Below are 21090 nucleotides of genomic sequence, written 5' to 3' on the forward strand. Positions count from 1 at the left end.
GGGCCTCTGGCTCTGTTTCTTTGTGACAAGCTACATCAGCACATTTTCTCCTTCCTCAACACACTCCTACTCTAGCGTGAACGCGGCTGCAGGAATTTCATCTTCTCCACATTCCCACGGTGGAGTGGGAGACTTTTTTCTTTTATTAAAAAAAAAAAAAAAAAAAGAAAATCCTCCAAACACACAAACTTCCAGGAATCTGTGGCAATTAAAGCAGCAAACATGTCTCACGGAAAACCTCCTACCCCAGAGGGCAAAGCCCACGTTCTGTCTGTTCCCATAAGCACAGGGACACAGTGAGGCTAATTCAGCAAAAATATACCTCTTCCCTGCCCCCAAGACACAAAACCTCAAGCCCCTAGGCGGTGTCCGAGGAAAGAGACTACAATGGGGCGTGGAATGCAGAAATTGAATTCTGACGGCTTAACTGAGGGCTTCCTGATGAGCAGTGAACCCTCAATTTAAAAACCAAACATACCTCTAGCTATTTCCCTAAGAATCCAAGAAAAACAATTATAAGCAGGATTTCTATGCTTGATACTTGAAAATCCTGCCAGTGTCCATAACAACATTCTCAATCATTCCATACCCCTTCCTTTTTCTAGTAACTCACTGAAGTGAAATCAGAGCAAAATACGCCCCATCGGGCAAATTCTGATAAATCAAATAGTTTACAACTGTGTTCTCCTCATTCTAGGAACCCAAAAGAATGCCCAGAATGCCAAGAACAGTGAACAGGCATATGCAAATGGGCAATACTGATGTTAGCTTTAAAAGTAAGGAGTTCAGAGTGCTCTGTGCTGAACATCTTTCAGTGTAATTAAGTCTTCATATTCCCGAGGACACTGAGACACCCTACCAAGTCCTGGGCTGTGCCTGGAGGTGAGTGACCACACTACAGGGTATGCTAGCATTTGCAGAGTTTATCTGATGGATAAGCAGGGAAAAGTTACTGTTTGCACTTCCTGTTTATCCTGCTAAAAATAGAAAGAGATGCTCCAAGTATCAACTTGGTTGTGCATTCTCTGGCAAGGGCCAGCTTCCCAAAACATTCCTGCACCCTTGGGGAGGCAGGGGAACAGAGAAGTGGGTCCTTAACACTTAACACATTCTGTATTTACAGCCTAAATACGCAGACTCAAGTCCAGACCCTCTCATCGTGGCCAATCCATTCTGGTAACTGCTGTTCTTCTCACTTGAATGGGCACAGCCATACAGAGAAGGGCAAAGACAGCTGTTATGTGTCCAAGGGAAAAGCCCACGGCTTTTCACAGTCCCTGGCCAGATGCAGCAGAAGCCTAGCAAATAAAGAAGAAAGGCAGTGAAGGCCTAAGGCTGGGTCCTTTTGCCCCCAAATGCCATGTAGTCGTTGAGAGAACGTCCGGAGAGAACGTCCGGATCATCCCAGGAGAATGAAAACCAAGTCATTCCTGGCCTGTCGTCTGAGCCCCAAATGCAGCCTCTCTGCAAGTGGGGCTCTTAACCTGGTATAAGCCGAGAGCCCTTTAGCAATCTGATGATGCTAGGGAACACCTTTCTCAAAATAACGTTCCTAAAGGCATAAAATAAAGCACAGGGGATTATAGAGGAAATTATTTTGAAGACAATTATCAGAATAGTAAAACAAATGTGTGGCAGATTACTTTTCTTATTCATGCATTAAATAACAATATGTACCGTTGTTTTTAAATAATGATTACTGTAGATGTAGATATTTAGGATATTGGAATGCAACTACCACAGGATATGAAAATATCTCATTTCTATTGGTAACAAAGTGACAGGCCCAGCTAGTCCCACTGGGCTGTGCTGTGTGCCTTCCCAGTGAGGACAGGGAGACAGCTGGGGATGCCACACTCCTGTACCCACCTGGAGCACTCGCCAGGCTTGGAGCCCTCTCAGAGAAGCACAGGAAGTTTCCTATTACCAGGGGAAGAGAGGATTTTTTTTAAAGTTTTGAACAAATATGTTTATTAAAAAGTCAAAGTATTCACATATGGAGAATGGCTGAATTTTGGAAATAAAGGCTGGAGATAAACCCAGAAAACCTTACCCAGGGCCATGGCTCAGATCCAGGGGTCTGCTCATCAGCCTGTCCGCCCTGGTAAGGTGGACAGTCCTTTCTATTTTTAACAGCTTTATTCCGAAATAATTCACATAAACTTCACCCATTTAAAGTGTAGAATTCAATGGTTGTTGGTATTTATGCAAATCTCTAGTTCTAGAACATTTCTATCACTCCAGAAAGAAACCCCCTCCCTCCCAATTCTCCCTACCTCTCAGCCCCTGGCAACCATGAGTCTATGGATTTGCCCATTCTGGACTTTTCACATTACCGAGGATTCTTGTCACGTGTAGTAGTTTGTTCTCTAAAATGGACATGGTCACTGAATTACTGAGCATAGAACCATTGCTTCCGGGGGACACAGGGTTAGGTTCCTGTTAGCCTCTGGTCACAACATTTCATCAATACACAGTCCTTGAATAATGAGAATCAACTTCCAAAGTCATCATACAATATGGGAACTTTTATGTCCGGCTTCTATCACTCTTAAACATACGGTTTCTGAGGTTCATCCATCTGTAGCATGTGTCAGCGCATCATTTTTTATGGCTCGATAACATTCCACTGCACGACTAGACACACGCACATGCGCACACTTTTTTATCCATGTATCAGCTGACGGACGCGTGGGTTGTTCTCGCCTTATGGATATTGTGAATAATGTTACTATGAACATTCGTGTACTTTTTGTGTGGGTGCATTTTTCCATGTGCTAGTATTTTGCTGAAGGGTTTTTACATCTACATTCATAAAGGAATGCTGTTCTGTAGTTTATCACTGTGTCTTTGTATGGTTTGGAGGAAGAGATTATTTTAAGCAACAGATGAATTTTTCTTTTTTTCTGAGACGGAGTTTCGCTCTGTCACCCAGGCTGGAGGTCAGTGGTGCAATCTTGGCTCACTGCAACCTCTGCCTCCTGGGTTCAAGCGATTTCTCCTGCCTCAGCCTCACGAGTAGCTGGAACTACAGGCACATGCCACTACACCTGGATAATTTATATACTTTTTAGTAGAGATAGGGTTTCACCATGTTGGCCAGGCTTGTCTTGAACTCCTGACCTCAAGTGATCCACCCGCCTTGGCCTCCCAAAGTGCTGGGATTACAGGCATGAGCCACCATGCCTGGCTGAGCAACAGATTAATTTTTTAAAACATAATTGTGGGTTTATTCCAACATGTATTAGGAGAATGCTGACTTTTCCTCTGTGATAGTAAATTCCCTCTTAACATATATTTAAATAAAATACGTCCGTGTACAGAAAGTTATTAAGTAAATGACAGAGTGGGTACGGCTGCAGTAGAATCTTGAAAATAGCATGACCGTGACTGACCCCTCGACACCCCTGCTGCAGTAAAAAGGCTGTGGGATTGAGTGTTGCCTCTCAGGGGCCTCAGCTCTGCCCCAAACGCAAACACACAGATTATGAAACATCAGCACAGACTACTATGCAGGGAGGGTGCCTGACTGTGCACCGGAAACAACTGCCCCTGACTGCCACCTGGAATGTCGTCATCTTTACAGTCAAATCCACTGAGGACAGCGACAGGCAGCTCTGATTTTCCCAAAGACAGGACCGAGGGGCCAGTGAAGGGCTTGTCATCAGCAGATGTCGCTATTAAGCTCTGACAACAACCCCAGAGACAGGCACTGCCACCCGTGCCACAGATGAGGACAGTAGAGCTCTGTGGGATGAGGCGTGTGTTTGTGTCACAAAGCCAGGGAGAAGGTGGGGTCTGAGTTCAGGTCTCCCTAGCTCCACACTGTAACACGACAGAGAAAGGCAGGGGCTGCTGGCGACACACTCACGCTATAACCACGAGAGACTTAGAAACCCTGAGCCAGCTAGTTAAACTGGGCTACTACTCTGAGGGCAGAGGAAGAAGGAAAAATAAATGATGAAGACTGAACACAGGGCCCCAGCCAGCAAGCTGGAAAGAGGCAGAGTGTCCGAGCCGCTGCTGGAGGTTAGCACGTTCCCATGGGCAACACACAAGCCCACTTTCTGGTCCCAGCCCAGCTTTGATGCATCCCCAGTAGAGGATGCCAAGACGCCTGGGGCCCACCTCCAAAGGGCACAGTGCCTTCTGCTGGCCTTCACCCCAGCTCCACAGTCAGCGGGACAAAAAGACTTGTTTCCTGCGTGATGGGCAACAAAGCCTGTGCGCACATCTGCAGTTTACACACCTTCTTCACACCATTGCTCACCCCACACCATGTGAGCAAATGCTGTGACCTGGGATGGCAGGGGCACAGCCAGGAACACACCCCCACCCTACGCTCCTGGTCGGGTGGAGACAGACGGCAAACCAGCTCTGGGAGCAACGGACAGAGCCCAGAGGAAGCCGAGTAAGAGGACAGAGGATGACAGGCAGAGGGGAACACGGGCTCATCAGATCAAGCAGCTGAGACCAGGCCTTCCTGAGAAGGCAGCCTGTGAACAGATACAGACACCCAGGCAATGTGAAGGGGTAGAGAGTTCCAGGGCAGGGAGCAGGGGGCACAGGCCTCCATTCCAGGACCAGCCAAGCAGCAGGTAGCCACTGCAGAGGGCAGCATACAGAGGACCGAGGTGTGGCACGCTGGAGGCTGTGCAGAGCCATGCAGAGACAGCGAGGGTCCTTGCCCCCAGCAACCCCGAAGGACTGATGTGGAAGCTGAAGCTCAGCCCGTCCCCCAGGCCACTGTGAGGAAGTGACAGCTGTGTTGACTTCTCAGCACCGTCAGCAGGATACCCAGGCCCAGTGAGAACTGCAGATGCAGAGTGTTCTGATCTTGTGCCAGAGAATCTGTCTGAAGTGAGGTCAACGAGTCTCCTGCCGTTCCCTTCATCACCACAAATGGGAATAACAGCCATAGCTAGTATTTACAGAGCAGGGACGAGGAGCTGGCAGCACACTGCTCAGCATCACCCTCACAGAAACTGGATGGGGGTTACTATGAGGACCCTCGTTTTGCAAAGCAGGACGCTGGGGTGAAGGAGGCGGAGGGCCTCGTCTGAGAACTCGCCCAGCCCGCCTCCCACCCAGCACCCTGCTGCTGCTTCCTCTAGTCTCAGCTCAGCCTTTCCTCCGGGAAACCTCTCCTAGCTGTCCCAGAGACTCTGGCAGCAGATCCATGAGGGCAGATAGGGCACACTGCAACCTCACTTTGCAAGTGTCACCACTGGCTGCTTGGTTCCTTGAGGTGGTCAGTGTTCACCACCTGCACCGCGGGGCCGCCCAAAGGAGAGGCAGTCAGTTATAAAAATGCCATTTTCCCAATATCAAGCCTCACCTGCAGGTGCTTCTTTCTTTCAGCATATTATTTTGAAACAACAAGGTTCTCCGAAGTTTGGAGATGGAAAAAAAAATCTAAATGCAGTTCAGAGACATGAGCAGTATGAGGTCCCACAATAACTCAGCAGCAGGGCACCCCTTCCCTTTCAGCCATTAACCTATGTTAGTAATTCATTTTAACATAAAATGATATTATTAGTTATAGCGAAACTGGGCCTCAGAGCTAAAAGTTAACCAAAGTTATCATCGAAAGCTAACATGCTCCCTCCTCCTAACGAGATGATGGAGGGCATGCACCGTAACCCCAAGTTTCATTCTGAGGCCACTGACTCAAGCCTCCTTATCACTGAGTCATTTCGCTTCTAGTTAAACGACTGGAAGTATCAATATTATTCTTTCTTCAGTATTTAAAAGTCAGAAGTCAATATCATTTAAAGTAGAAAACACAGTTTAGTATTTTGTCTATGAATGCTGATGAAACAATTTTTAATTTCTTTAATCTCCTACTACAGGTTAGAAAACGAACCACATAGTCCTGTAATGACAGAAAAAATGGAAAACTGTATTTTAAAAATGATTGCTCAACAAGACCAGCCAGCCACTCAACCACTTCAGTACCTCGTTTCTGGATGAAGACCCTGAGCAGGGGATTTGCACTAGAAACCGCCTTGCAGAAGTTGTCATCGTTGTTGATGGGCAGCAGGTCTCCGTGCACATCTGCATAGCCAATAGTTACATCACTGCTGGAGATACGGTGGGTGTGTACGACCAGCTTGTAGAAATCTTCAAACTTCCCAGGCTTATGACGGTCCAGAGAGAACCTTCGGAATTCCGCCCCAAACTACAACGCAAGAGACGGGGTGGGGGGGGGGCATTAATAAACACCAGAGAAATATCCAGAAATAAGGTGTGGTTAGTGTCCTTAACAAACAAGTATTTATATTCCACATTTTCTTTAATCAATCATCCACTGATAGACACATAAGTTGATTTCATCTTTGCTATTATGAATAGTGCTGGAATGAAGCTACAAATGCTTTTAATACGATTTCTCTTCCTTTGGGTAGAAACACGATAGTAAGACTGCTGGATCCAATGGTAACTCTATTTTCAGTTCTCTGAGATATCTCATACTGTTTGCTACAGAGGCTGATGAATTTAAAATGTTGTATTAAGAAAATAAAAGAACAAGTATTTAATTCTCCACAAGGGCCTGGGGAGATAGTGACAAACAGCTCAGTTCTCACAGAGCTCACAGTGACTAAATAAGAAATTATAACACAGGAAGAGGAACCCTAAACAATTAAAAGCAGTAGTGACTCAGGCAGCAGCTCTCTCATCCACAGAGACCCAGGACGGCCCTCTCGTCCACACTGACCGAGGGACAGCTCAGTTATCAACACAGATGAATATCCTGAGGACAGGATAGGACGGGCTGTGTAGCTCATGTTGTAGGAAAAAGCAATGTCAGAATTAATGTAAATTTTTTGGGTGGCATGAAAGGAGAATCCTCCCTCAGCAAGGTCCCTTGCCTTATCTGTGGTTGCTGAGGGGGCATCTGCACAGCTTGGGGCAGGGCTTAGGAAACTCAGAGGCAGGAGCAAGGCCGGATGAAACCTCGGGACTGTTTCCAAAGGCAAAAGACCATTAAGACCTTACGGGTCTTAATTTTAAGCTAGGAAGTGTCTTCATTTGATTTGTACTTTAGTAATGGTTACATTTCAAAAGGATCAGAAGTAGACGTGAAATTGCAAGAATAAAGGAACCTGGTTAAAATCATACAAGTCCAAGGGAGACAGGATGATGGTCTGGTCTCTGTCCTAAAGGCGGCATGTACACCCCCACCCCCGGAGCTGTCATTAGGTGGTCCAGGTTTGGGAAACATCTAGGAACTAACCTCTTTTCCAGCAGACCCTAACCCTGGCTCAGAAGCCCATGAGCTGCCCGCAGAGCTCCAGGATACCCTCCAAGAGAGGACCCCAGGGGGACATGAGGTTAGGGTCATGCCCAAGCGTTCTGGCTCCTGTCATTCCTCACTCGGCAATTAGGGATCTTTATTCATCAGGTGGTACATATACAGTTGAAAACTAATTAGATTGGTTCCAAAATACATACAAATAAAGTAATGCTTATGGAAAACTAGTCATTATATCATCTAGACATTGTATGAATGAGTCAGGGAAGATCATCTAAGATCAGACGTGTTTGCGCCAGGATCACCTGGAGGCCCCCCAGAGTTCTGGATTTGACTGTGCTGAGGTACAGCCTAAGAATCTGCATTTTAACAAGTTCCTGAAAGAGCTGATGCTATTGATCTGGGGACCACACACAGAGAACCACTGGTTTTATGGGAATCAGCCACTAGACCTTAACCTCCACAGACTCTTTGTGAAACTGAATTGCTCAAAACAAATCTCCTTTCCTACCTCCCTTTCAAACAGCACTTCCCCCAGGTTACCAAAAGCAAAACAAACCTCTCATCCATCGTGCACTGCCCTCAGCAATTAAAAAAAAAAAATCTCCAGGGCTTACAACAATGGGACAATTCAAAATACTGGCTTGGGGCAGGCACGGTGGCTCACGCCTGTAATACCAGCAGTTTGGGAGGCCAAGGCGGGCAGATTATTTGAGGTCAGGAGTTCAAGACCAGCCTGGCCAACATGGTGAAACCCCATCTATACTAAAAGTACCAAAAAATGAGCCAGGCATGGTGGCACACACCAGTAATCCCAGCATCTCAGGAGTCTGAGGCAGGAGAATCGCTTGAACCTGGGAGGTGGAGGTTGCAGTGAGCCAAGATCATGCCACCGCACTCCAGCCTGAGCAAAAGAGTGAGACTCAGTCTTAATAATAATAATAATAATAATAATAATAATAATAACAACAACAATAGTTCGGGAAAAGCCACTTTCAATGACTAATCAAAGCCCCTCTAACCTACGGTCTACATACTCAGTAAGGGAAGAAGTGGGACCCCAGAACTTGGTATTTGGACAGTTACATGCTCTGAACACAGCTGCACCCTGGAAGGGGCAGAGGAAAGGGCTTTCCTCTATCTCCTGCTATTGTCAGAAGTGCAGAGCAGAGCAAACCCTTGAAATCCCTCCCCGTTATTCAAAGGGAAACGTTCACCCAAAGATGACGCTGGCACAGCATGTAGGCGATGCAGGTTCTTTCACAAACAGGGGCTCCAAAACTTTAAGACACACATGTAAAGCCTACAACATAAGTTTCATGCAGTATCTTTCAGATCACAAAGCATTTATTTCACTAACATCAATCCTTGTCTTTCCCATCTCACATAGCTCATATATACTCACACAGTTTGCATCTGTGTCCCCACCCAGGTCTCATGTTGAACTGTAATCTCATATATACTCACACGGTTTGCATCTGTGTCCCCACCCAGGTCTCATGGTGAACTGTAATCTCATATATACTCATACGGTTTGCATCTGTGTCCCCACCCAGATCTCATGTTGAACTGTAATCTCATATATACTCACACGGTTTGCATCTGTGTCCCCACCCAGGTCTCATGGTGAACTGTAATCTCATATATACTCACACGGTTTGCATCTGTGTCCCCACCCAGGTCTCATGGTGAACTATAATCTCATATATACTCACACGGTTTGCATCTGTGTCCCCACCCAGATCTCATGGTGAACTGTAATCTCATATATACTCACACGGTTTGCATCTGTGTCCCCACCCAGGTCTCATGGTGAACTGTAATCTCATATATACTCACACGGTTTGCATCTGTGTCCCCACCCAAGTCTCATGTTGAACTGTAATCTCATATATACTCACACGGTTTGCATCTGTGTCCCCACCCAGGTCTCATGTTGAACTATAATCTCATATATACTCACACGGTTTGCATCTGTGTCCCCACCCAGATCTCATGGTGAACTGTAATCTCATATATACTCACACGTTGCATCTGTGTCCCCACCCAGATCTCATGGTGAACTATAATCTCATATATACTCACACGGTTTGCATCTGTGTCCCCACCCAGGTCTCATGGTGAACTGTAATCTCATATATACTCACACAGTTTGCATCTGTGTCCCCACCCAGGTCTCATGGTGAACTGTAATCTCATATATACTCATACGGTTTGCATCTGTGTCCCCACCCAGGTCTCATGGTGAACTGTAATCTCATATATACTCACACGGTTTGCATCTGTGTCCCCACCCAGGTCTCATGGTGAACTGTAATCTCATATATACTCACACGGTTTGCATCTGTGTCCCCACCCAGGTCTCATGTTGAACTGTAATCTCATATATACTCATACGGTTTGCATCTGTGTCCCCACCCAGATCTCATGGTGAATTGTAATCTCATATATACTCACACGGTTTGCATCTGTGTCCCCACCCAGGTCTCATGTTGAACTGTAATCTCATATATACTCACATGGTTTGCATCTGTGTCCCCACCCAGGTCTCATGTTGAACTGTAATCTCATATATACTCACACGGTTTGCATCTGTGTCCCCACCCAGGTCTCATGGTGAACTGTAATCTCATATATACTCACACGGTTTGCATCTGTGTCCCCACCCAGGTCTCATGGTGAACTGTAATCTCATATATACTCACACGTTGCATCTGTGTCCCCACCCAGATCTCATGGTGAACTATAATCTCATATATACTCACACGGTTTGCATCTGTGTCCCCACCCAGGTCTCATGGTGAACTGTAATCTCATATATACTCACACGGTTTGCATCTGTGTCCCCACCCAGGTCTCATGGTGAACTGTAATCTCATATATACTCACACGGTTTGCATCTGTGTCCCCACCCAGATCTCATGGTGAACTGTAATCTCATATATACTCACACGGTTTGCATCTGTGTCCCCACCCAGATGTCATGTTGAACTATAATCTCATATATACTCACACGGTTTGCATCTGTGTCCCCACCCAGATCTCATGGTGAACTGTAATCTCATATATACTCACACGGTTTGCATCTGTGTCCCCACCCAGATCTCATGGTGAACTGTAATCTCATATATACTCACACGGTTTGCATCTGTGTCCCCACCCAGATGTCATGTTGAACTATAATCTCATATATACTCACATGGTTTGCATCTGTGTCCCCACCCAGATGTCATGTTGAACTGTAATCTCATATATACTCACATGGTTTGCATCTGTGTCCCCACCCAGGTCTCATGGTGAATTGTAATCCCCAGTGTTGGAGGAGGGGCCTGGTGGGAGGTGACTGGATCATGAGGGCGGAGCTCTTACGAATGGTTAAGCCCATTCCAACTCCAGGTGCCGTTCTTGTGATGGTGAGTGAGTGAGTGATCACGAGATCTGGTTGTTTTAAAAGTGTGTAGCACCTTCCCCCTCTTTTAGTCCTGCTCCTGCCATGTAGGATGCCTACTCCCATCTTGCCTTCTGCCATGAGTAAAAGCTCCCTGAGGCCGTTCCAGGAGCAGATGGCCACCATGCTTCCTGTGCAGCCTGCAGAACCGTGAGCCAATTAAGTCTCTTTTCTTTATAAACCACCCAGTCTCCAGTCTTTCTTTACAGCCATGTGAGAATGGACTAACACATATATCAACTTCCAAAGCAATTTCCTTGTATCACTATATGGCTTTCGTTTAACTGAATACATAAGATAATTTAATCATGTCTAATGCAACTAGTAAGAGTGTTTTTGAATTTTATATGTAATTCTCACTTCAGTATCCCCGCAAAGGGATACAGCTCACTTTCACCTCAGGAACACCAGGCCTCCCTGAAACAGCATAGGCTAAATGTTAGCTCTACAATGTTTCAGTCTTAACTTTATTTAGCAACTAACCTAAAACACATCTCAGTTTCTCAGTACGTTCAATAATTTTCTCAAAATATGTCTTAGCATGTTAACTTGAAATGAAAAATAAATTCAGACTGTTTCCTGAGAGAAAACAAGGCTGATTTGTGTTTAATGATGAGGCTGACTTTGCCAACCCAGCTATATGGTAAACATGCTTCATATGTTGAATGAGCTCCAAAGTTTTGACAAAAAGAGATGTGAAATGTGACATGACAAAAGCATTGTATTTAAAAATCATATTGGTATTGGGTACTAAATATTTTTATTTCCCCGTCATATCAGATTAAACAAGAGTCCTCTAAATGAAGGAATTAGCAGGTATAATTCATTGTCACATACTTCTTGGTAAAGTCCTTTCAGTATACTTACCAGAAACTGAAACAGTGAATGGCTCTAATGACCAGGCAATAAACCTTGCAAGTCAAGTAGTTTCCAATTACTTGCTTTTGACAAAATATAAAGTTGTCCTAACTGAACTGTCAGCTAATTATCAAAATAAATTTGAGAGACCACCCTATTATTTTTGTCACACAACCTGTTGAGAGTTCAAAGAACTGAGCTGTGCTTAGGGGCCTTCGCTCTCATCTACCTGAGTGTGCAAATGAAGCTTCACAGTGTTGACACCCAACAACAAAAATTGCAAAACAATTGGTGCCAGCCTACCTCATTTATCAATAAATACTTAACAGTAAATGAAAGATTCTTCAAATGTTTATTTGGATGGCTAGTGATTATCAATAAATACTTAACTGTAAATGAAAGATTCTTCAGATGTTTACTTGGATGGCTAGTGATTATCAAATTGCACAACTATGCTCCAATCACCATTTGATAATACTTGTCAATAACTCAATCTAGAAATTTACTATAACAATCTATTTCGTCTATAATTGTGGTAAAACACACATAGAATGTACCATCTTAGCCCTTTTTAAGTGTGCAGTTCAGGAGTGCACACTCACACTGCTATGCACCCACTCTCTAGATTCCTTTTCATCTTGCAAGCTAGAACCCTACATTAGTAAACAACTTAAAAATACTTTTAACAAATAGAGCCCCAGGACCACAAGAGAAAAATATTTGAACTTCAATTTATATACATATTTTTTGTTGCAGAGAAGAGTAACAGGGGTAACGAAGCATAAGTTATTAGAATAAAATATTAGGACAAAAATCTCTTGAGGGAGTAATGGGAAGAAGAAATCAAAGAGAAAAAGAAACCATGTATAATTTCTGATTAGAAAAGAGCTCTTCAGAGTCAGAAAAGTGGCAAAAATAAGAGTCTGTTTATCCTATTTTAAAATGCATGATAGTGGTATCAAATCACTACAGCATTTAGATTTCATTGGCTGTATTTAGAAGATCATGCACCAAAAGCTTTATTTTTAATGGAATATTTACAGCATGCTGTAAATTATATTCTTTGCAAACTATTTATATTTACTAAAAAAAAATTCAGGTACCAACTTAAAAATATATCATCCCCTTTTATAGTGGTTTCAAAATTCTTTCAGGCTTCATGTGACATTTGAAGACCACTACATCAGAGTTCAGGGATCACTATGAAAATGCCTAAACCACCATTAAAGGTTAGCAGGAGACTTGGCACTCCCTAATATTTTCATTGTTTTTCATGTGGGTGTTTGTTCGTACAGCAGGACTTACAACAGGACGGCTGCTTCAACATCTGCTGGGCTTCATTCATTCACCTACTATCCCGCACATAAAATGCCTCAAAGGGAGCCATCCTATCCCGGGAGGTCATCTCCTCACTCCAAACCAGTGACCAATTTCAATGAGAGATCAATACTCAAGCCAGGCATGGTGGTATACACCTGTAGTCCCAGCTACTTGGAGGCTGAGGCAGGAGGATCATTTGAGCCCAGGAGCTCCAGGTCAGCCTGGGCAACATAGCAAGACCTTGTTTATGTTAAAAAAAAATCAAATTTCCTAAAAAAGATTGCATTGCTGTGCCTGGCCTAGGTTAGTAGCAAGTTAATAGATAACCCCATCAAAAAGTCCACATTGGCCAGCGATGGCTGATGCCTGTAATCTCAGCACTTTGGGAGGCCAAGGGAGAGTCCGAGACCAGTCTGGCCAACATAGTGAAACCCCATCTCTACTAAAAATACAGAAAAACTTAGGCAGGCATGGTGGCACACGCTTGTAGTCCCAGCTACTTGGGAGGGTGCTCCAGGAGAATTGCTGGAACATAGGAGGCAGAGGGTGCAGTGAGCCAAGATTGCACCACTGCACTCCAGCTTGGGTGAGAGAGTGAGACTCCATCTCGAAAAAAGAAAACAAACAAACAAACAAACAAAAAACCCACCTTTCCCTCACCAGTACCCTGACACTATGAGCTGTATCATTTCCCCTTAAAAGGACCCATGGTTCCGAGGCAAAATGGCTAATTCCAGGTATATGGCAAGAAATGTATGTAAGCCTACGAATCCCATGTTTATTTTTAAAGAATAAGATTATTTGTTATTGGGAAATACACAGGTGTGCAAATTCTTATTCTTCAATGCTTCTAGCTAAATGAACCCTCATTCATTATTTAGATAATGATTATTCTATTTTGTAGTTGACCCCAACTATTATTCCTACAACAGGATAGTAAAAAATGGGGTTGGGGGAGATTTCATCTTTTAAAATTATTAAAAATTATCTCAAATACAAAATACCAAAATCAATAAGCAAAAGTGTATCAGCGTCTGGCTAGGTGTGGTGGCTCACACCTGTAATCCCAGGACTTTGGGAGGCCAAGGCAGGTGGATCGTTTGACTCTAGGAGTTTGATACCAGCCTGGGCAACATGAGGAAACCATGTCTCTACAGAAAAGTACAAAAATTAGCCAGGCGTGGTGGCACACGCCTGTAGTCTCAATCACTTGGGAGGCAGAGGCAGGAGGATCGTTTGAACCTGGGATGTGGAGTCTGCAGTGAACTGAGACTGCACCATTGCACTCCAGCCTAGATGACAGAGTAAGACCCTGTCTCAAAAATACAAAGTGTATCAAAAGCTTCTAAATGCAAATCATTTTTATTTTCTTTAAAATGTATTCAATGATAATAACATGATTATACTATAAATAGAAAATAAGAAATGTCCATCTATCACCTACATCATATCAATCTCTCTCTATTAATCATATCTATCTATTCCCACAACTCTAACTTCTTATCATAATTTTGACCCTTTTCCTTCCAGAAGAAGGGATAGAGCTCGAGAAGTGCTTGTTGAATGAATAATACCTTGGAGCCAGTTGCGATAAAAGTAATGTTCCATACAGCTCTTGGTCAATAAGCAAGGAGACAAAAAGATGATGGAAACCCAAGACAGCTAGGAGCCTGGGAAGCACGACAGGAAAGATGACAGGACAGTGCTGTTTTAAGTTAATCTCCAAGCACTTCCAGAATGGAAGACTAGGACCTGCAAATCTCTGCTTATCCATTAAAGACAGAATACTGGGAAAAACTGTCAAAACCAACTTTTAGAGAACCGTGGAAATTAATCAATGGCTTGCAACAATGCAAGGAGTGTTTATTCTAGAAAAGCAGCTGAATCTCAGTAAGAGCAGCAAGCTTTGCGGTGCTTTCACTTCCTATCCACCTCTCCTCAACTGTGAAATCCAGCAGCCTCACAGCCTGGGAGGGAGCAGAACCAGTCTGGAAGTTCCCCAAAGCCCACTCTCAGGACTGTCATCGTCAGACCTGTCTTGCAGCTCCAGGAAAAGCCCTACTCATAGGGTCAAGTTCAGTGGGAAAAGCCTTGTCCCCAGGGCATTTGCTGAACACAATCAGCATCAGCTGTTTAACATTTAAAGCTAATATGATCAAAGTTTAAAAAAAAGGTTTTTTCCATGGGCCAAGTTTATTTTGTTAGTAGGACCAAAATAGGTTATCTACAAAGGGAACGACTAATCATAAACAAATAATTATTGCGTACTCCCTGCCAATTTTACATCTCTTGCCAGATACAAAGCATTTACTTTAATGAACTTACGAGTTACTTGCCTAAAACCACGGAAAGTGGGGATATTTTCAAAGCAGCTGCTTATGTGATATGACTGGCAAAACCTCCCCACCCCCCATCCCCAAACACACATCATTAGTCATTCCTTTGAGTCGATACATTGAAGGCCTCTGTTAAAATATGATCTGCTGAAAGACAAATGGAACTATTCACATTTAGTTCAAACTAGTTGACTGAGTTTCTTAGTCACTTAGTAAAAGGTCCTTTGTGAAAGGGACCCAGTAGCATTTTTTGCTTTTGTTTTGAAAAGCCATCTGTATTTTTAGGTTTACTTTTAAGTGAAAATTTTACAACATGCTTGAAATTAGATCCTCTGCAGCTATTTATATTTCTTATGATAAAAATTAGATGCCAATTTAAAAATATATTATCTCCTTTACACTTGTTCTTAAAATTCTTTTAGAGGATATGTGATACTTGAAGATTGCTGCACTATGGTATAGAGATCACTGTGAAAGTGCCTGAGGAATGGTTACCACTGGGGCAAACAGGAATTGGACAAACACATTTAAAAGACAATGCTGGGACGCATACCCATTAGGATGGCTACTATCGAAAAACCAAAATAGTAAGTGTTGGCAAAGATGTGGAGAAATTGGAATCCTTGTGCACTGCTGGTGATAACGTAAAGCAGTGCAGCTGCTGTGAAAAACAATATGGCAGTTCCTTAAAAACATTACAAATAGAATTACCATATGATCCAGCATTCTACCTCTGGGTATATAACCAAAATAACCGAAGGCGGAATCTGGAGGAGGTATTTGTATATCCATGTCCACAGCAGCATCATTCACAATAGCTAGAATGTAAAAACCTAAGTGTCCATCAATGGATGAATAGGCAAAAGGTGACACATACATACAATGGAATATTATTCCATCTTCAAAAGGAAGGAAATTCTGATGTGCTACAACATGGACGAACCTTGAGGACATTATGCTGAGTGAAATAAGCTGGTCACAGGACAAATACTGTATGGTTCCACTTATATGAGGTAAATAGGGTACTCGAAATTTTATCACAGAGACAGAGAGTAGTACGGTGGGTGCCAGGGGCTTGAGGGAGGAGGAATGAGGAGTTTGGATGCAGAGTTTGAGTTCTGCAAGATGAAAAGCGTTCTGGAAATGGGTGATGGCTGCATAACAATATGAATATACAGCAGGTCCTCAAATAATGTTATTTCACTACAATACTGATAAAAAAAATCGATTCCCAGCCAGGGCCACACCGTCTGTGTGGAGTCTGCATGTTCTCCTCACATTTACGTATTCTCCAGTTACTCCAGTTTCCCTCCCACGTCCCAAAGATGTGCACATTAGGTTAACTGATGAGTCTAAATTGTCCAAGTCCTTGTGGGTGTGTATGTGAGTGTAACCTGTGATGGAATGGTGTCCTGCCCATGGTTGGTTCCTGCCTCGTTCCCTGAGCTGCTGGGATAGGCCCTAGTCACTCATAACGATGAACTGGAATAAACAGGTTGGAAAATAAGTGAATGAATAAATACAAATTATTGTAAAATAAAAATCTGTAATCACACAAATACGTGGCAAGAAATGACTGCGATAAATGCTGCAGTATGAAAGTGCCGGCCATATTTGTTATTGTTTGCTTTTGAACTGCATGGCGGTGGGAGGTGCTCGTTACAATTTTCACTTTGCAAACAGTTATTCCTTGATTTAATCCACCACTGCTACAACCGCTGTCAGTCACTGATTCACCAAAAATTGGGTAAATAATTATCTTGTTTTGGCCGGGTGTGGTGGCTCAAGCCTGTAATCCCAGAACTTTGGGAGGCCAAGGCGGGCGGATGATGAGGTCAGGAGATCGAGACTAGCCTGACCAACATGGTGAAACCCCGTCTCTACTAAAAAATACAAAAACTGGCCGGGTGTGGTGGCACACGCCTGTAATCCCAGCTACTCAGGAGGCTGAGGCAGGAGAATCACTTGAACCCAGGAGGCAGAGGTTGCAGTGAGCCGAGATTGTGCCACTGCACTCCAGCCTGAGCAACAGAGCGAGACTCCATCTCAAAAAAAAAAATTATCTTGTTTTTATCAATCTTTCTTAAATGTATAGCTCACATTTATTTCAAATGTTTAATATAATAAATATTTGGGGTCTTTATTTAGAAGTTTGGTGATGTTTTTGTGACGAGAAATATGTTGCAGGAACTTAACTCTTGTTTATATCAATCAGCCCATAGTAAATTGGTTTTATTACCAGTGGTTTTGCTTAAAGTCACAGTTTCCAAGAACCTATCGATGCTAAGTGAGGACTTACTGGACTTAATACTACTGAACTGTACACATAAAAATGGTTAAGATGCGCCCCGTCCGGGAGGGAGGTGGGGGGATCAGCCCCCCGTCCGGCCAGCCGCCCTGTCCGGGAGGTGAGGGGCGCCTCTGCCCGGCCGCCCCTACTGGGAAGTGAGGAGCCCCCCCGCCCGGCCAGCTGCCCCGTCCGGGAGGGAGATGGGGGGTCAGCCCCCCGCCCGGCCAGCCGCCCCGTCCGGGAGGGAGGTTGGGGGGTCAGCCCCCCGCCTGGCCAGCCGCCCCATCCGGGAGGTGAGGGGCGCCTCTGCCCGGCCACCCCTACTGGGAAGTGAGGAGCCCCTCTGCCCGGCCAGCCGCCCCGTCCAGGAGGGAGGTGGGGGGGTCAGCCCCCTGCCCGGCCAGCTGCCCCGTCTGGGAGGTGAGGGGCGCCTCTGCCCGGCCGCCCCTACTGGGAAGTGAGGAGCCCCTCTGCCCGGCCACCACCCCGTCTGGGAGGTGTACCCAACAGCTCATTGAGAACGGGCCATGATGACAATGGCGGTTTTGTGGAATGGAAAGGGGGGAAAGGTGGGGAAAAGATTGAGAAATTGGATGGTTGCCGTGTCTGTGTAGAAAGAGGTAGACATGGGAGACTTTTCATTTTGTTCTGTACTAAGAAAAATTCTTCTGCCTTGGGATCCTGTTGATCTGTGACCTTACCCCCAACCCTGTGCTCTCTGAAACATGTGCTGTATCCACTCAGGGTTGAATGGATTAAGGGCGGTGCAAGATGTGCTTTGTTAAACAGATGCTTGAAGGCAGCATGCTCCTTAAGAGTCATCACCACTCCCTAATCTCAAGTACCCAGGGACACAAACACTGTGGAAGGCCGCAGGGCCCTCTGCCTAGGAAAACCAGAGACCTTTGTTCACTTGGGTATCTGCTGACCTTCCCTCCACTATTGTCCTATGACCCTGCCAAATCCCCCTCTGTGAGAAACACCCAAGAATGATCAATAAAAAAATAAATAAATAAAATAAAGTAAAAAAAAATAAATAAATAAAATAAAATAAAATTAAAAAAAAAATGGTTAAGATGATGAAGTTTACGTGTATTTTACCACAATTCTTAAAAACGAAAAAAAGAAATCCTGAGGAGTGAGCTGTTCAAAGAACGCTTTGAAAAGCTCTGATACATTCCAGAGATCTAGACAGCTACACTGGGGCAGGGCTTTGTGCATGGCCATGAAAGACCTGAGGCACCTGTGATCTTTTACATCTGACTCTGGGGTTCTGTGCAATCGGAAAGTGAAAGCTAAAGCAGACTTGGACTACCAGAGTGTTGAAGCTGTGTCCCAACAGATATAGAGCCACTCTACAAAGGCTGAGAGACTTATAGCTTCAAGGCATTTAAGGAAATCTCTATCTAATCATTAGCTGAACACTCAGCACACTAAGCAAAGGTTGAAAGTCACACATGACAAAGAATACAGACTTCATAGAATTAGTCCAGGAAAGTCACTAAAAAATCCAACAGCAACAACAACAAAACCCTTGAGAAGGAAAGGTCCTATTCTTTAAAATGTTCAGTTTTGGCCAGGTGCAGTGGCTCACGCCTGTAATCCCAGCACTTTGGGAGGCCGAGGAGGGCTGATCATGAGGTCAGGAGATCAAGACCATCCTGGCTAACACGATGAAACCCCGCCTCTACTAAAAATACAAAAAATTAACCAGGCGTGGTGGCGGGTGTCTGTAGTCCCAGCTACTCGGGAGGCTGAGGCAGGAGAATGGCGTGAATCTAGAAGGCAGAGCTTGCAATGAGCCGAGATCGTGCCACTGCACTCCGAGAGTGAGACTCCATCTCAAAAAAAAAAAAAAAAAAGTTCAGTTTTGAGCAAAACTAAGAGATACACAAAGAAACAGAAATAAAAAGCCCATGCAGAGGAAAATAAAGCAGTCAGTAAAAACTGTCCATGAGGGGGCCCAGATGTTGTACTTCCTAGGCAAAGATTTTAAATTAGCTATTATAAATATTTTCAAAGAACTAAAGGAAACCATTTCTAAAGAACTAAAGGAATGTATAAGAATGATACTGGACAGGCGCGGTGGCTCACGCCTGTAATCCCAGCACTTTGGGAGGCCGAGGTGAGTGGATCACGAGATGTCAGGAGTTCATGACCAGCCTGGCCAACGTGGTGAAACCCCGTCTCTACTAAAAACATAAAGACAAAAAATTAGCCAGGTGTGGGGGTGGGCGCCTGTAGTCTCAGCTACTCTGGAGGCTGAGGCGGGAGAATGGCATGAACCCGGGAGGCGGATCTTGCAGTGAGCTGAGATCACACTACTGTACTTCAGCCTGGGCAACAGAGCGAGACTACATTTCAAAAAAAAGAATGATATCTCACCAAATAGAGAATACCAATGAAGAGATAACAATTATAAAAGTAGACCCAAGTAGAAATGCTAGAGTTGAAAATTACAAAACTGTAATACAAAATTCAGTAGAGGCACTCAACAGCAGATTAGAGATGGCAAAAGAAAGAATCAGCAAATTTGATAAGTACATTGAGATTATCCAATCAGAGGAGCAGAAAGAAAAAAGAATAAAGAAAAATGAACAGAGCCTCAGAGGTCTGTGGGATACCATCAAACAAATCTGGAGGTCCCAGAGGAGAGAAAGAGGAAAAAAAGGCAGAAAGGCTATTTGGAAAAATAATAGCCAAAATTTTCCATTAAACTTTTCATTTGATGAAAAATTAATCTATATATTTTTAAAAGTTTAAGTGTATCCTACTTGCAGTTTGTTAAACAGGTCCATACCTAGACACATCACATGCAAACTGCCAAAAAAAAGAGAGAGATAATCCTGAAAGCAGCAAGAGAAAAACCATTCCTCTTGTATAAGAGATCATCAGTAAGATTAACAGCTGGCTTCTTGTTAAAAAAAAAAAAATCCATGGAGACCAAAATGCTGTGGAATGACATACTTCAAGTTTGGGGAAGGCAGTGGGGATAATTCTATATCCGGCTAAACTATCCTTCCAAAAATGAAGGAGAAGGAAAATAAAAAGTGAAGGAAACATGAGATATTCCCAAATTAATAATAAACAAATAACACTGAGATAATCTGTTATTAGTAGATCTGCCTTATAAGAAATACTAAAGGGCCTCCTCTTTAAGGCTGAAATAAAAGAACATTACACATAACTTGAATCTACAAGAAGAAATAAAGAGCACTGTTAAAAGTAACTACATAGGTATATAAAAATGATAGTATAAATGTATTTTTGTTTGCTTGTAACTCATTCTTCTGATTTAAAAGGACAACTGCAGAAAACAATAACTATAAAAATGTTTTGACAATGTTATATGAAAATGTAATTTGTATGATGACAATACCACAAATAATAGGGATGGGAATAGAGTTATATCGGAGCAAAATTTTTGTATATAATTGAAATTAAGTTGGTATCAATCTGAGCTAGATTGTTTTAAATTAAGATGTTAACTGAAATTAAATGTTAATTGAAAAGCCATCACTAAGAAAATACAGTAAAAGAAACAACAAAGAAATAAAACTGTACGTAAAAATATTTAATAGAA

The 21090-nt window shown here is 43.6% G+C and overlaps 1 protein-coding gene across 1 annotated transcript in view; it reads right to left on the reverse strand.

Annotated features, from left to right (window-relative positions):
- PARD6G (par-6 family cell polarity regulator gamma) overlaps positions 1-21090 on the reverse strand; it is a 95702-nt gene that overhangs the window by 39763 nt on the left and 34849 nt on the right. The window contains exon 2 of the mRNA XM_019014244.4: positions 5959-6181. Coding sequence (XP_018869789.1) covers positions 5959-6181 — 223 coding nt within the window. The remainder of the gene's footprint in view (positions 1-5958; positions 6182-21090) is intronic.

Source organism: Gorilla gorilla, chromosome 17 (genome assembly GCF_029281585.2).
Source record: "Gorilla gorilla gorilla isolate KB3781 chromosome 17, NHGRI_mGorGor1-v2.1_pri, whole genome shotgun sequence".
NCBI lineage: Eukaryota > Metazoa > Chordata > Mammalia > Primates > Hominidae > Gorilla > Gorilla gorilla.